General features: G+C 41.2%; 1 protein-coding gene across 6 annotated transcripts in view; it reads left to right on the forward strand.

Moving 5' to 3' along the window:
* Positions 1–15,963, forward strand: part of CD86 (CD86 molecule) — a 73,218-nt gene that overhangs the window by 42,684 nt on the left and 14,571 nt on the right. For 5 of the 6 annotated variants that reach the window (XM_024769251.1, XM_024769254.1, XM_024769250.1 and 2 more), the window contains 4 exons: positions 1,672–2,007; positions 3,587–3,895; positions 6,866–7,018; positions 15,060–15,105. In XM_024769251.1, coding sequence (XP_024625019.1) covers positions 1,672–2,007; positions 3,587–3,895; positions 6,866–7,018; positions 15,060–15,105 — 844 coding nt within the window. The remainder of the gene's footprint in view (positions 1–1,671; positions 2,008–3,586; positions 3,896–6,865; positions 7,019–15,059; positions 15,106–15,963) is intronic. The other variant, XM_024769256.1, reaches the window with a different exon arrangement.

Genomic DNA, 15,963 nt, shown 5'->3' on the forward strand with positions numbered 1-15,963 from the left:
AAGACTTCTTTAGGTCCCCCTTTCACTGTTCCAGGTACCCAGGTAGATTTTCCCGCCTCCCTCCAATATGGGAATGCATCTTGTACAGACTGTACTTTCTGCTTTCAAGAGCTTCACAGGCTTCTAGTGAGTGTAATGCAATAGGCAGTGATTCAAACTTGTGCTGACTCTCACTGATGCCTAGAGTCCCTTCCCATAGAGTTCAAGACCACCCCAGGCACCCACCCCCTTGATTATGGTTCTCACTGGGCCACTCTGCACACAGTTCAATTTCACCAAGTGCATGTCACTGTTATTTCTCTTCTACTCCCTCTCAGAAGAGAACCCTATTGATCAGATCAATTTAATTTCTCCTGCCACCCCTCAAAGAACGCCTCAGATAACTCCTCTCATCTCCCTCACCAACCTGCTTCTCCTTTCCTCCTTAATGTCAACATCCCTTTACTGAAGTCTGGAATGATGAAGCTTTACTTAGAACCCATCCTAACTCCCTCCCCAAGGTGGCGTCTAACTTCATATTAACTAAGAAACAGCATTTCTCCCCTAACCCTGCACTTCTCACTCACCACTACTTAATTTCTTGGCCGGGTCTCAAGTAATTCTGTGATCCAGAATAGGTCCTACAGAAACCCTATAAGCAATCACATTTAAGGAGCGAGGAGACCCAAATCCCTCCACAAACCCCAATATGCCCTTAGGGATGAAAGCATTTCTCTGAACTCTCCCAGCACATTCTCCAGGGGTTGAAAACATTTCCAAAAGCAATGCGTCCTGGGCAGAGCAAGTCTGTGATACCTGGGGATTCCCCAGTACTCCAAAAGTACATCCTCACCTTCCCATTTATGATTCATTTCCAGCATTTCATTCATGTACCTTAAATGGTCTTCGACCACCACAATCCCAAAACAACCATCAAATCTGCCCAGTTCTCTTTCTGATCTCCGAAAGAGCTTAGAGAGGTCACAGAATAGAGGCCTTGGTTGACCATTTGTGTCATTTCCAAACTGTTTTTACCCTTGGGAGAGCTGGCCATGGGAGCAGCAGTCATGAGGGAAAGTCTATAAAGGGAACTATTTGAATTTCAAAGATATTAGTCACTGTGATCCCCAGCTACCGAGGCATAATGAAAGGAGGGATATCGGAACTCTTTTCACCACAGCAGGCCAAGGAATAAGGGGACAGGGAGGGGAGAAGGGAGCTTTTGGTCATGGTGAAGAAGTAATGGAGCCTGTAACAGCTACAGTGAAGAGAATCAATATTCAGATTATAGGGAAGTAACCAATGGGTGAATGAGTTGTCTAACTTTCTGATTTTCGCTATTCTGGGATTTAAATTCACAGAACCATAGTACTGGAAAGAACCTTAGAACATTTAGTCCACCCCTTCATTAAACAGATAAGGAAACTGAACCTCATAGGAGTTGCAGTTTGCACAAGGCCACCCAGTTAGTTATCAGTAGAGTCAGGACAAAAGCCCCTTCCTTTCTGCACATGCCAATGTGTATGCACAGTTCCAGAGTTTAATATCTACTTCTTCAAGATCATTACTGATAAGATAGCATCTGGGTATTGTATAAAGAGAAATGGAGTTTCTGTTTTTTTTTTTTTTCTTCTTTCTTTCTTTCTTCCCTTTTGTGTCTCTTTCCCCACTTTCCACCTTTCCTTCTTTTAGGTGCTGCTTCCTTGGAAAGTCAGGCATTTTTCAATGAGACTGGAGACCTGCCATGCCACTTTCCAAACTCTCAAAACCGAAGCCTGGATGAGCTGGTGATATTTTGGCAGGACCAGAATAAGTTGGTTCTCTATGAGCTGTACAGAGGCCAAGAGAAGCCTCACAATGTCCATCCCAAGTATATAGGCCGCACGAGCTTTGACCAGGACAGTTGGACACTGCGACTCCACAACGTTCAGATCAAGGACAAGGGCTCGTATCAATGTTTCATCCATCATAAAGGACCCCAAGGACTGGTTCCCATCCACCAGATGAGCTCTGACCTGTCAGTGCTGGGTATGTAGCCAATGGCGCGTTCAGATCCGGGGACTTCTCAGATGAGACTGCAATAGGTGGGGGAGAGGGCTGCCTCGAGAGAGGCAGAGGACAGCCAATTCTGGGAAGCCCGTTTGAAGGGAGTGCGGGGCTTGGGAGGAGGGAACTAAAAGTCCTTCATACTTTTTATAGTTTACTTCTGAATGATCTGTAAGAATCTGCTTTGGAGACCAGATAGAGCTAACTAAACCAAGGTAATGTGGCTAAGTGAAAACCATGGGTGATTTGGCCCTTAAGTTTATATGAACCATATAGGTCTCAAATCTCTTTTACATTCATTTTCTCCTTCAGTCCAAGAGTTCTCACCCACTAAATCTTTGCCTGGAGCTCCTACCAAGGGTGACAGCTGGCTGATTTGGGATTTCCCTTCAGCCTCCTAGAGGTTGCTTATGACTTGTTTGCGGCCCAACCATAAGCCCAGTAGACAGGAGGGAAATAACCCAAGGCACACAACCCAAAAGCTGACAAAACAGCTCCCTTGTTTTTCCAGGCCTTGAAAAACCTAAATGTCACTACAGACTTTTTAAAATTAAAATACAGTAAAATTATTTTTATTTTGGTGTACAGTTCTATTAATATGAACTTATGTATAGGTTTATATAACCAGCAATATAAACAGGATACAAATCATTTTCAGCACCCTAAAAAAATTTCCCCATGCTATGCCCTTATAGTCATACCCTCTCTATACCCATAACCCCTGTTTTGCAACTTATGGTCTTATCTTTGTGTGAATATCACATAAATGAAGTCATACAGTATGTAACCTTTTACCACCAGCTTCTTTTATTTAACGTAATGCCTTTGAGAGTCATCCAAGTTGTTGCACATATCAAAAATCTGTTCCTTCTTATTACTAAGTAGCATTTTGTTTTATCCACTCAACCCATGGAAAGACATTGGGTTGTTTTCAGTTTGGGGCTATTATGAATAGATTTGCTGTAAAAAATCATGTACAAATTTTTTGTATAAACGTTAAGTTTTCATTTCTCTAGAGTAGATACCCAGGTGTGGGATTACTAGGTCCAGATTAATTATCGTTAATGAGGTTTAAAGTAGGTAACACCATGGCAATCTACCTTCCACCGGCCACATCACGTACAAGCAGAGCGCTTAAGGAGTAGGTAGATATAGCAAAACTTGTAACAATATCATGCGAATCACTGAAGTTTTAGAAACAATATACTAAATTATAAATTAGTATGTAGAACCTGCACAGTACCTACTGACTACAGAAGAAGAGCAAGAGATTTGGCTGGCAGAAGGAGCTAGCCCTCCTGTTGCTCAGAGAGCACCTCCTTGATTGGGGTCAGCGGGAAGTAAGCATGGTGGCCCCAACTCCATTCCTGAAAAATAAATGTGGGCTCATTATGTGGCTCTCACCGTGGGCTGAGGCCCACAATTTAGACACCCTGAGGCCTGCCAGGTGTGCCCCCAGTGAGTTCCCAGGATACCTAGTTATTTGTTGTTCCCTTCTAGATACATCTAAATTTAAATGGATTTCTTTTTTTGTTTGTTTGTATCTCTATTCTGCTTTCAGCTAACTTCAGTCAACCAGAAATAAATCTAATTCCTAATCAAACAGAAAATTCTAACATCATAAATTTGACCTGCTCATCTACACAAGGTTACCCAGAACCTCAGAGGATGTATATATTGCTAAAAACTAAGAATTCTACTACTGAGTATGACACTGTCATGAAGAAATCTCAAAATAATATCACAGAACTGTACAACATTTCTATCAGCATGTCTTTTTCCATCCCTCCTGAAACAAACGTGAGCATCTTCTGTGTCTTGCAACTTGAGCCAACGAAGACACTGCTTTTCTCGCCACCTTGCAATATAGGTAAGCCTGACAGTTTCTTTTATCAGGTATTATACACAGATGGGTAAGGCAGATCATCCAGTGTCCCCTGCTTGCCAGGAAACCTCCAACTGGGCCATTTTCATACTGTTAGGAAAGACCCAGACAGAGGGCTCTTGTTTCATCTGAGTGCTACAAGGTCCAAGAGGCTATGAACCTATGCCGCTCTTGAGGAAGCATGCTGTTAGCCTTGACACTGGCCCAGTCTTTTGGGCTACCCTTAGAGAGAAGATTCTGAAGCTTAGGTTAGAAGATGCAGGATTTCTCCAGGCTAAAATTCTTCCACTCATTAAAACACACACACACACACACACACACACACATTCATATATACATACAGCACTTGTTATGAGTACAAAACCATTCTAAACATTGTTGGTTTCAGGGGAGAAAACCAAAAGGTATAAAACATGCTCTCTGCCCTTCTAATAGAATCAGAACTCCACGATGGACACACATGGTAAATTGGATTGTAAAAGGATTGAATTAGAATCTAAATTATATCCCATGGAAATATACAACTAAATTTAAAAACAAGAGTGACTGATAATATGATTTATAAGCATTCAGAGATAGGCAAGTTCCTTGAGGGTCAGTGAAGGCTTCCTAAAGGACACGGGACCTTATATTACCATAACAGAAATAACTGGGCTTAATAAGTGTGGTAAAGAGATGGCAGGTACTCAAACTTGTGGTAGCTTCTGAAAAATTCTGAAACAGCATTCAGGCTTGGGAGGTGAGAGGGCCACAATCTATTAGCAGTACCTGCCATGGGCACAGGCAGTGGTGGCCATCGCACACATGTGTCAAGGAAATATGCAGAAGCAGAAATGCTTGTGGCATGTTGACAGTGTAGTATGGGGGCCAGTCCCACTGGGAAAGGGTTGAAACTAAGCCGTGTACACTAATAGGAGCCTGCCATTTTAAATTCCTGGCTTTGCCCTAGAATACATCCATATTTGAGACCCCACTTTTGAGGAGCAGTAATTGCAAGAGTCTCTCCTGCAATAAAGGCACTCTGTACCCACACTGCCTTCAACACTGCTTGTTCTGATCCTGACCCCTCCCCCCACCCATCTGCCTTCTGTTTGCCTTGGCCCCTCCTCCAACTCTGGCCCCTTGGTTTGCCCCCTCCTAAGGCATCCATCCAGCTCCTTGCTCCATCCTCTGGCTTTAATGCCTCCCCTCTCCTGGTGTTTCATGGTTCAAACATAACTTGGCCTCTTGATGCATTCTTACGGACAGCCCCTGGGGCCAGTCCCCACCAGCCAGATTAGCTGTACCAGTGGACCAGTCCCCTGTGCAGGTGCTGATTTCCTTCTGATCAGACACCTCTGACTCTTGACAGTTCAGTAACTGGCGAGGTCACCCTGTCTGTCCTGGTTGCTTCCCCTGTAGCCTCTCTTGGCCTGATAGAAGCCTCTCCCATGCTGTCCTGAAATTTAGCACCTTCTTGGCACTGCCAACATCACCACACATGACACACCCTGGGGCTTTCTGCCATGACTCCCACAGGAACAGAGCCTCGCCACCACTAGAGCCTCATCGTGGCTCACCTTTCTGCCGTTTCTCAACTGCTGCCAAAACCTTCCTAGCTGCCGCCATGTTCAGAAATGTTTCAGCTCTAGCTGCCTCAGGAAAATGGGGCTTGCCTCTCTGTGTCCCTATTCTATGGCTAGATACGATACAGGTTAGGCCCTGTGTCAAGGAATCTTTTGGGGTATCAAAAGGTAGCAGCCTCCATGTTAACAAGTATTACCCTCCTTTACTGGGATGCCAAACAGGTTCAAGTGAGATTAAACTGGGATAGACTCAAAAAGTGTTGAATGTGGCCTGCAGTACCAACAATTCCTTTTCTTAAGGTCCCAGAAACAGGGCATGGGTCCACAAAATGCCCCTAAGCTAATGGGAGGTCAGCTGGTCCTATTCTCCTGTAATTTGAGATTAACTACCAGACCTCTTCCCATAAATGTCTATAACATGGGCCACTCAGTCCTAATTTTTCCACCCAAAGCCTGTTTTTTAACTTCCTGTAAGTTTAGGAGTCCTTGTGCAAGGAAGTAAGTCCTGACTTCCCAGGAGCTGATTCTGACCCTGATCCTCAGGGCATGAAGACATATCAAAAGTTTTCCAGTAGGAGAGAGAGGCTGAACGCCATGCTTGAGGAAGTCCACCTAGACATCAGGGGAAAGAACAAACAAAGCTGGAGATGGGTGCCTATAAAGAGGCTGCTATGTTTGTCCGGGTGAGAGGTGTCTGGAGCCTGATTTAGAGATGATAGTGGATGGAGGAATTACTATAAGAGAAACGTCAAAACTTGGGGCCCAGGGCTTCTCTGGTGGCGCAGTGGTTGAGAGTCTGCCTGCCGATGCAGGGGACACGGGTTCATGCCCCGGTCCAGGAAGATCCCACATGCCACAGAGCAGCTAGGCCTGTGAGCCATGGCCGCTGAGCCTGCGCGTCCGGAGCCTGTGCTCCGCAACGGGAGAGGCCACAACAGGGAGAGGCCACAACAGTGAGAGGCCCGCGTACCGCAAAAAAAAACCAAAAAAAAAAAAACTTGGGGCCTGACCACATAGGGGGCTGAGGAAGCTGGATGCTGCCCAGATGACTGTACCTTCAGAGCCTCAGTACAGGTACATTACCCAGATTCCAGAAGCAAGGGCCAAGGTGACCCTCTTCTAGATCATGGTCATTGTCATCTCAGTCTCTGGGAAGGGAAGGCAAGATAGCTCAGTCCAGGCACTTGGTCAGAGTCACTGGCTTGGTTCTCAGTCAGCTGCCGAGGCCCTGAGACTAGGATTTTCTATGGTCCAAATCATGTGGATTTCAGGCTGCTCTGGCAGTAGAGCCCTGAGGAGATTTTGGCATGTAAATAAAGAGAAGAGCAGCAATTATAAAGCTTTTATAATCAACCTTCCTGGCTGATTGAAAACTTGGGTTCATTTTTAGATGCAAAGCCACCTGTGCCAAGCCCCCCTGTCCCAGACCACATCCTCTGGATTGCAGCTCTACTTGTAACATTGGTCGTTGTGTGTGGGATGGTGTTCTTTCTAACACTAAAGAAAAGGAAGAAGCAGCAGGCTGGCCCCTCTAAAGAATGTGGTGAGTCAGTGCTTGTCCTCTGCAGATTGCCACTTTGCAGCTAACTTCCCAATCAGCTGCCTTCTGGAGCTGTTGGCTGAGCCCAGGCTGGCAAAAAGTCAGCAGGTGTTTGGAGGAAAAGGTTCCCTCAGGGTTTCAAGCCCATACATATGGGACTCAGCAGCTGATAAGGTTGCCTGGATTTCCAGGAAAGGCAACACTTCTAACCTAAGGTTTACAAATGTACTTCTGGTTTCCAAACAAAGCTGATGATTCCTTGCCTTACCTACTTTATTTCATGAGGTTACTGTGAGAATTCAATGAAGTAAAATGGTGAAAACACTTCTAAATGTTCACAATTATGGACCTGATGATGTTCAAGCAGAAATGTTTGGTGGGAGAAGGGGAGGATTAGGTGACCATAAGATTTGCCTTCTCATCTCTAAAAGTCTCAGTTTACTGAGAAGTTAGATGAACTATTCCCCACTGACTTTAAAAAATAATATTAACTCATATGGATTACCAAGTAGTACATATCCATTACCAAATATACTGAAAATAAAAATCACCTATAGTTCTACTAGTAAGAAAAAATGATTATGCCGACATTTTAGTGTATAACTTCCAGATTTTTCTATGTATTAACCTGTTATTTTTCCATAAGTGGGATAGTATTATGAGGACGGTTTTTCACAATTTGAATAATATAACATGTACTGTTTTCTAACTTTTTTATACTAAATGTTGGAAGAATATTTTCAGTGTCACTAAGTATTATTCTACAGCATCATTTAAAATGGCTGCAAGATACTCCATTATGTGGATACACCTTAATTTATTTAACCAAGTCCATATTGTGGGACAGTTGGGTTGTTCCCATAGTTTTGCTATTTTAAACAGCACTGCATTGAGCTGCCTCCCCGATGACTTCTGTTGTAAAAATGCCCTGTGTTTAATAGGGGGCAAAGTGGTCCCTGACTTTATAAGAATCCCATGCCTGTTTGTGGTTTGGGCTGGTTTGGATGAAGTTGTAAGATAAGCTTGGACTTTATCTCAGTAATTGCCTCCAGTAAAAGTTTGGTTGGTGCTAATAATTAAGGTAAAACCTTCTTACTCGCTTATGGTAAAAAGCACAAGATGAGTAAGGCTTCTGGTCAGCATCTTAAGATTTCAGGGTACTGATTTTAAGATCCATCTAGAAAATAGATGGATGACATTAGCAGTCATTCATTTCATCCAGCTGTATTCCAAAAACAAGAAATTTAGGAGTGCTAATCCAGTTTCAATATATTAACACAAAGCATATAGCAGAGCCGTTCAAACTGCCAAAGTACAGGGTATACTGAGAGATTTCTATGATACAAAAGTGTAAAATTCACAGTGCAGGGTCAGATGTACAGATATATCATGCTTGTCCAGGCTTTGACTTTTCAAAGTGACCGTTTTGAACTTCTCTTTCTGTCAATCTCATTGCCATTTAGAATTAGCTAAATGTGCAGAAGCAACCTTCTGCTTGGAAATAAGCTGTCTCCTAAATTTGGTTTTGCATTGGAATGATTAGCTTACAAACGAAACAAAGAAAAGGGATGGAGAAAAGCCAAGTAAAATGTTTCTTCCCCTAAAAAGCAATCAGAAAAATTCAGGAGACTAGATAAAGGGAGTTAAAGAGGATGTGTCTGTATACATGAGAGAGTTGTAAGGGTGTCTGTTGCATTTGAGATGGTCAAATTGAGCTATGAGTATTAAAAGGCAGAAGACCACAAGAGAGCATAGTACATATAGGACCCCCTCAAGAATGTGATAAAGAATATTGGTAGATAAAAGTTGTTTGGTCTGGGGCTTCCCTGGTGGTGCAGTGGTTGAGAGTCCGCCTGCCGATGCAGGGGACACGGGTTCATGCCCCGGTCGGGAAAGATCCCACATGCCGCAGAGCGGCTGGGCCTGTGAGCCATGGCCGCTGAGCCTGCGCGTCCGGAGCCTGTGCTCCGCAACGGGAGAGGCCACAACAGTGAGAGGCCCGCGTATCACAAAAAAAAAAAAAAAAAAAAGTTGTTTGGTCAGATAGTCACATGTGCCAGTAAGTTTGGTCAAAGAGAAGAGCCTTGATATTACTGGAGGAGGGAGATGTACCAAGTAACCATGCCACGTAGATATGAGATGTTTGTAAAACTGGGTTTTGTAACTTTAGCAATGTCTGCACTTGTTTGTGGATACCCCTGGCATTGGCTGTACGATAGGCAGAATAATGCCACCAACAAGATATCCACCTCATATACCCCAGAATCTGTAACATGTTATCCTACATGGCAAAAGGGACTTTCCATACGTGATTAAATACTGAGTTTAAAATGATGGGTTTATCCTGGATTATCCAAGTAGACCCAATCTAATCACGTGAGTCACAGAATCTTTCCCACCTGGATTAGAAAGAGGAAATGGAAGGAGGAGAGATCCAAAGCTTGAGACAGGCTCAACGCACCACTGCTGACCTTGAAGATGGAGGAAGGGGCCGTAAGCCAAGAAATGTGGGTGGCCTCTAGAAACTGGAAACAGCCCCCAGCTGAAAGCCAGCAAGGAAATGGGGATCTCAGTCCACAAGGAACTAAATTCTGCCAGTAGACAAACATGGAAACAGTCATGACCCATCCACAGAGACACAAGCTTACTGATGAGTAGAAATTTTTCCAACAGTGCAGCTTCCTCTTAACCCAATATTAATCCTTTTCTCAGAGGAGACAGCCCTCCAACTAACTAACCTGGTGTCAAAAGTCCTTTCCAGGGATTGTTCAGTAGTTACAGTTTTTCTATTCCTCAACTGTACATATTTACCCTGTTTAGGCTGTTAAATGAATAAAAGGGAAATGCCATGGTTGTTCTAGCTGGTTTCTAATCTCTCTTCTCCTTTTTTGTTTTGTCAAATAGGGCAGTTAAAGCATGAGAAATTGTAACCTTCAGTTACTGTCTTTTCCCAATCAGAAGTTACCCTCTCAGCTTACCCATTGGGGAGAAAGACTAAAATAGCTCCTCCTGAAGTTTTACTTCCTCATTTGGTTCTTGTCTGACTAAAATCTGTATTGTAATAGTGCCTAACAACCTACAATTTTTACAACTTGCCTCCCTCCTCCAAATTTGGAAGAGCCTCAGCTCTTTCAGGAATGATTTCTTAAAGGGCAAATGTCTTTTCCAAAATAAATTATTTTTAACCACCATTTAAACAGAAAGTTTCACAGGGCTTAAAAACTGCAACCAGGAGATATCATCATATCTACTCTTCAAAATGCTAAATTTGTAATCAAATCCAAAAGTTTAGAAGCTGTCTTTTTATTGTCTGCTTTCATTTTTTAAAAGAAGCTTTTTTAAAAAAAAAAAAAAACTGGTGATTTTGTCATGAGTATGAAAGGATAATATTATTTGTGTTGGTGTACAGACATCCTGAAATACTGTATTCACTATAAGCAACATTATTTTTAAGAGGAACTTTGACAAAAATAGAACGTAATTAGATTTACAAAGTATCTGGAAGATCAGTCAAATATACAATGGAATATTACTCAGCCATAAAAAGAAACGAAATTGAGCTATTTGTAATGAGGTGGATGGACCTAGAGTCTGTCATACAGAGTGAAGTAAGTCAGAAAGAGAAAGACGAGTACCGTATGCTAACACATATATATGGAATCTAAAAAGAAATGGTACTGATGAACCTAGTGGCAGGGCAGGAATATGGACACAGACATAGAGAATGGACTTGAGGACACGGCGGGTGGGGTGGGGGAAGCTGGGGCGAAGTGAGAGTAGCATTGACATATATACACTACCAAATGTAAAATAGACAGCTAGTGGGAAGCTGCTGCATAGCACAGGGAGATCAGCTCGGTGCTTTGCAATGACCAAGAGGGGTGGGATAGGGAGGGTGGGCGGGAGGCTCAAGAGGGAGGCGATATGGGGATATATATACGCATATGGCTGATTCACTTTGTTGTACAACAGAAACGAATACAGCATTGTAAAGTGATTTTACTCCAATAAAGATGTATTTTAAAAAAGAAAGAAATATCTGAAATAACTCAGAATGCTCAGCCAGGGGGGAAAAAAGAGCCTTGGGGAGGACACAAGTGCTGCCTTTAAATATCTAAAAACTGCCATAGGGTGCAAAGATCATACTTAACTGAGGCTCTAAAGGGTATCTCGATGAAGGTTATAAGAAGGTAGAAGGAAATAAGAGACTTTTCTAACAGTTAAAGCTCTTTTAAACACTACCAAATGTAAAATAGACAGCTAGTGGGAAGCTGCTGCATAGCACAGGGAGATCAGCTCGGTGCTTTGCAATGACCAAGAGGGGTGGGATAGGGAGGGTGGGCGGGAGGCTCAAGAGGGAGGCGATATGGGGATATATATACGCATATGGCTGATTCACTTTGTTGTACAACAGAAACGAATACAGCATTGTAAAGTGATTTTACTCCAATAAAGATGTATTTTAAAAAAGAAAGAAATATCTGAAATAACTCAGAATGCTCAGCCAGGGGGGAAAAAAGAGCCTTGGGGAGGACACAAGTGCTGCCTTTAAATATCTAAAAACTGCCATAGGGTGCAAAGATCATACTTAACTGAGGCTCTAAAGGGTATCTCGATGAAGGTTATAAGAAGGTAGAAGGAAATAAGAGACTTTTCTAACAGTTAAAGCTCTTTTAAAATTATATAGAAGACACAGACTTTTCCTTCCTCCCATTAAGGATTAACAGCTACAGGAATTGCCCTCTTGCCGTAAACAACTAGAATCAGACAAAATATATGCAACAACTGTTTTCAGATATTGGACAACAGGCTACAGAATACTATAGTCCCTGAGAGAAGGGAAAAGATAAGGTGAGCCCTATGATTGTCCACAACTTACTGCCTGGAGTCAGTTTCTAGGCTGCTCTGAAGGCAGGGGGAGCCCTAATACCAAAACTAGAAAAAGACATTACAAGAAAAGAAAACTACACATATCCCTTGTGAACATAGATGCCAAAATGCTCAACAAAATTAGCAACTGAAATCTAGCAATGTATTAAAAGTATTATACATCATGATTAAGTGGGGTTTATTCCAGGAATATAAGGTAAGTTTAACATCCAAATCCCAAGCAATAAAACTCACCTATTGAAAGACTGAAAAGAGAAATCATGTGGATACAGAATACATGTCAATGGATACAGAAAAAGCATTTGGCAAAATTAATACCCATTCATAATTTTTAAAAAGAAAGATAAACTCTCATAAAAGTAGGAATACAAAAGAATTTCCTCAACTTGGCAAAGAACAGCTACTAAAATCCTTTAGTTAGCATCATAGTTAATGATAAAAGACTGATTGCTTTCACCTAAGATCAGGAATAAGGCAAGGATGTCACTCTCACTGCTTCTGTTCAACCTTGTACTGGAGGTCCTAGCCAGTGTCACAACTCTAGAAAAAGAAATAAAAGGCATACATATTGGAAAGAAAGAAGTAAAACTGCCTTATTTTGCAGATGACATGATCATGTTTGTAGAAAAGCCTAAGGAATCCATTAAAAGCTATTACAACTGATTTAGTGTAGCAAAGTAGCAGGATACAAGGTCAATACACAAAATCTATTGTTTTTCTACATACTAACAACAAACAATTGTACACTGAATTTTTTAATACCATTTACAGTAGCATCAAGTAATATTAAAGGCTTTGGAATTAATTTTTAAAAACAAGTACAAGACCTGTATGTATACTGAAAACTAAAAAACATTACTACTGACAGAAGTTAAAGTAGACCTAAATAAATGGAGCGTTATGCTGTGTCCATGGTTTAGAAGACTAGCTATTAAGATACCAGTTCTCCCAAACTGATCTTTGGTTTCAATGCACTATCAATCAAAATCCTGGCAGGCTCCTTAGTGGACATTAAAAAGCTTATTCTAAAAGTTATGTGGAAGTGCAAAGGATCTACAATTGCCAAAACAATTCTGAAACATGACAACAAAGATGGAGGACTTATACTACCTAATTTCAAGATTTATTATATAGCTATAGTAGTCAAGGTGTGACACTGGTGAAAGGACAGACATATCGACCAATGGAACAAAATGGAGAGTCAAAAAATATGATTCTGTCAACTGATTTTGACAAGAGTGCCAAGTTAATCCATGCAGAAAGGATAGTCTTTTCAACAAATGGTATTGGGTCAGTTAGATATCCACATGGGAAAGTATGAACCTAGACACCCAAAAAAATAACTTGAAGTGGGTCATAAACCTAAAATAAGAGCTAAAATTAAAAAACTTTTGAAAGAAAACATAGAAGAAAAGTTTTGTGAGCTTAGGTTAGGCAAATCTCAGATAGGACATGGTAAGCATAAACTGTATTATAAAAAGATAAGATTGATAAACTGAACTTCATCAAAATTAAAAATGTTTGCCCTTTGACTTTAAGAAAATGAAAAGTCAAGACACAGACTGGGACAAAATGCTTGCAAAATATAAATATAATAAAGGACTTATAACCAGAATACATACTTATATAATACTACTCAGTAATGAGAAGACAATCCATATAACAAAAGGCAGAAAGTAAAAGACTTGAATAGATACTTCACATAAAAATATACACAAATGGCCCATAAGCACAGTTACACAGTCATAACACCATTAGTCATTGGGGAAATACAAATTCAAACCATAATGAGATACCACCCCATACCCACTAACATGGCTAAAATTAAAAGGACTGATAAATATCAGATGTTGGAGAGGATGTGAAGCAACTGAAATTCTTATGCTCTACTATACAAATCAGCAATCCTTGATATTTACCCATGAGAAATAAAGACATATGTCTTCACAGACACACACACACAAATGTCCATAGCAGCTTTCTTCATAATACTGAAAATCTGGCATCCTGAATTTTTGCAGTTGGTGAATGGATTAACAAATGGTGCTATATACATACAATGAAATACTGCTGAGCTATAGAAAGGAATGGACTACTGGTAACATGAAACAACATGAATGAATTTCAAAAGCATTGCGCTACATGAAAGACACTAGGCACAAAAAGACTACACATTACATGAAATCCTAGAAAAAGCAAAACCACTGTGGCATTAAGCAGATCAGTGGTTATTACAGGGGATGGGGTGGGGGGAAGGAATTGATTGAAAAGGGGCTGGAGGGAACTCTTTGGGCTTATATAAATGTTCTATATCTTGGTTGTGGTGGTAGTTACATGACTGCATACATTTGTTAAACTCATCAAAATCTGTATGGAAAATGATTGGATTTTACTGTGTATTTTACCTCAATAAAACTGATTATTTTTAAACACACACACACATGCACACACAAAGAGAACTGCCAAAGATAGGAAGTGTTCAAAACCATCAGGGGTGTTGCTGAAAGGATTGCTGCGGTCCCTAAATTCCTCCATGGACCCTGGGTTAACAACCCCTGCTATAAGGCGCAGAGCGGGACAACAGCACGGTCATAACAGTCAACATAGAGGAATTTTCACCCAAAGTTGCATCAGTAGTAAGTCCATGCCAGTAGGAACTCGGGCTTTGGGAGGTCTAGCCCACTAGAAATTTCCCACTTGAACCTCTCCATGCAACCTTGTGTATTATTTGGTAGCACCAGCTGGCTAACCCATTTAGTCACCAACGTCTGCAAGATTTCCTTTTCCTCCTCCTTCTAAACCTTACTTTCAGAAAAGGATTGGAAACGTTTATCCCCATCACTAAATGATTGCTAAAACTAAATGTATTATACCTCCCAGTAGTATTTTTAGTTTAATAAAGAATAGAGCTGTAAGTAAAACCTATTCCCAACATTAGAACTTAAGGCACAATGAACAAAAGAAGGCATTTACTTTTTGGATGAAAGAAGCTCCTTCTCAGTCCCCATGAAATTTCATCAAGGAACCATCTATTCCACATATATGGCAACAATGACTTCTCTCTGAGTCCTAGGACTTAGGAGCCTCTTCAAACTTTCCCTCTTTTAGTATTTATGGGCAATACATTTTCTGAAGTTGTTTTTGTCTCTTTCAGAAACCATCAAAGTGGAGGGGACAGAGAGTGAACAGACTGAGAAAAGGTGAGTCCTGACCCTACAACATTGTTGAAAGAGATACAATCCCCAGAGAGTCTATAATTTAACTAGGCTTGGTCTGAGGCATGCTGGGACCTCAGCATACATGAACTAATGGAGAGGAAAAGGAAAGTGAGACTAGTTAGGACTTGGAGGGAAATGCCCTAGCTATAAATGGATGGCAGTGTGCCCTATGCACAATGCCCAAGGGTCATGGCAAGTTCAGTTGTGGTCAAGTAAAAAATTAATACCAAAAGGGTCTGATGTGGTGAGCATGGGCTGCATCTTATTCAACATGGTAACTGCAGTACTTGGCACAGTGCCTGGGTGTCCTATATGTGTGGAATGAATAAATAAATAAGTGAGGAGTGATAATATGTACCCTCTAGCCTCAGTGTCTTTGCATCTGCTGTGCCCTGTGCTTGGAATGTTCTTTGCCACTTCTTCACCTCATTCTTCAGATCCTGACTCAAGTTGCACTTTCTTAAAAACCCTTCCCAAACTAGATTGTGTCAGCCTGTTATAGTATCATGTGGATTCCTGTGTTTTTTCTTCATAACACCAGGTTATACTTATATAGTGGTGTAATTATATTATTAAACTCTATAAACTTAACTAAATCAAACTTTATAGAGGGCAGGGAACATATCATCGAAGCTCATCATTGTGCTGCCAGAACCTAGCACAGTGCCTGGCATATAGTAGGTGCTCAATAAATTTTTTAAACTGTAAAACTGCAGCAGCAGATATGTTTGGATCTATAGAAAGCAGCCTTTTAATAATATTAACAGTTTTCAGTAGTTGTAATTTTCATGGTGAATACTGGTTGAAAGATGATAGGACTTACAGAATTTACACTCTAAT

This window comes from Neophocaena asiaeorientalis, unplaced genomic scaffold, assembly GCF_003031525.2.
Source record: "Neophocaena asiaeorientalis asiaeorientalis breed wild unplaced genomic scaffold, Neophocaena_asiaeorientalis_V1.1 scaffold671, whole genome shotgun sequence".
Classification (NCBI taxonomy): domain Eukaryota; kingdom Metazoa; phylum Chordata; class Mammalia; order Artiodactyla; family Phocoenidae; genus Neophocaena; species Neophocaena asiaeorientalis.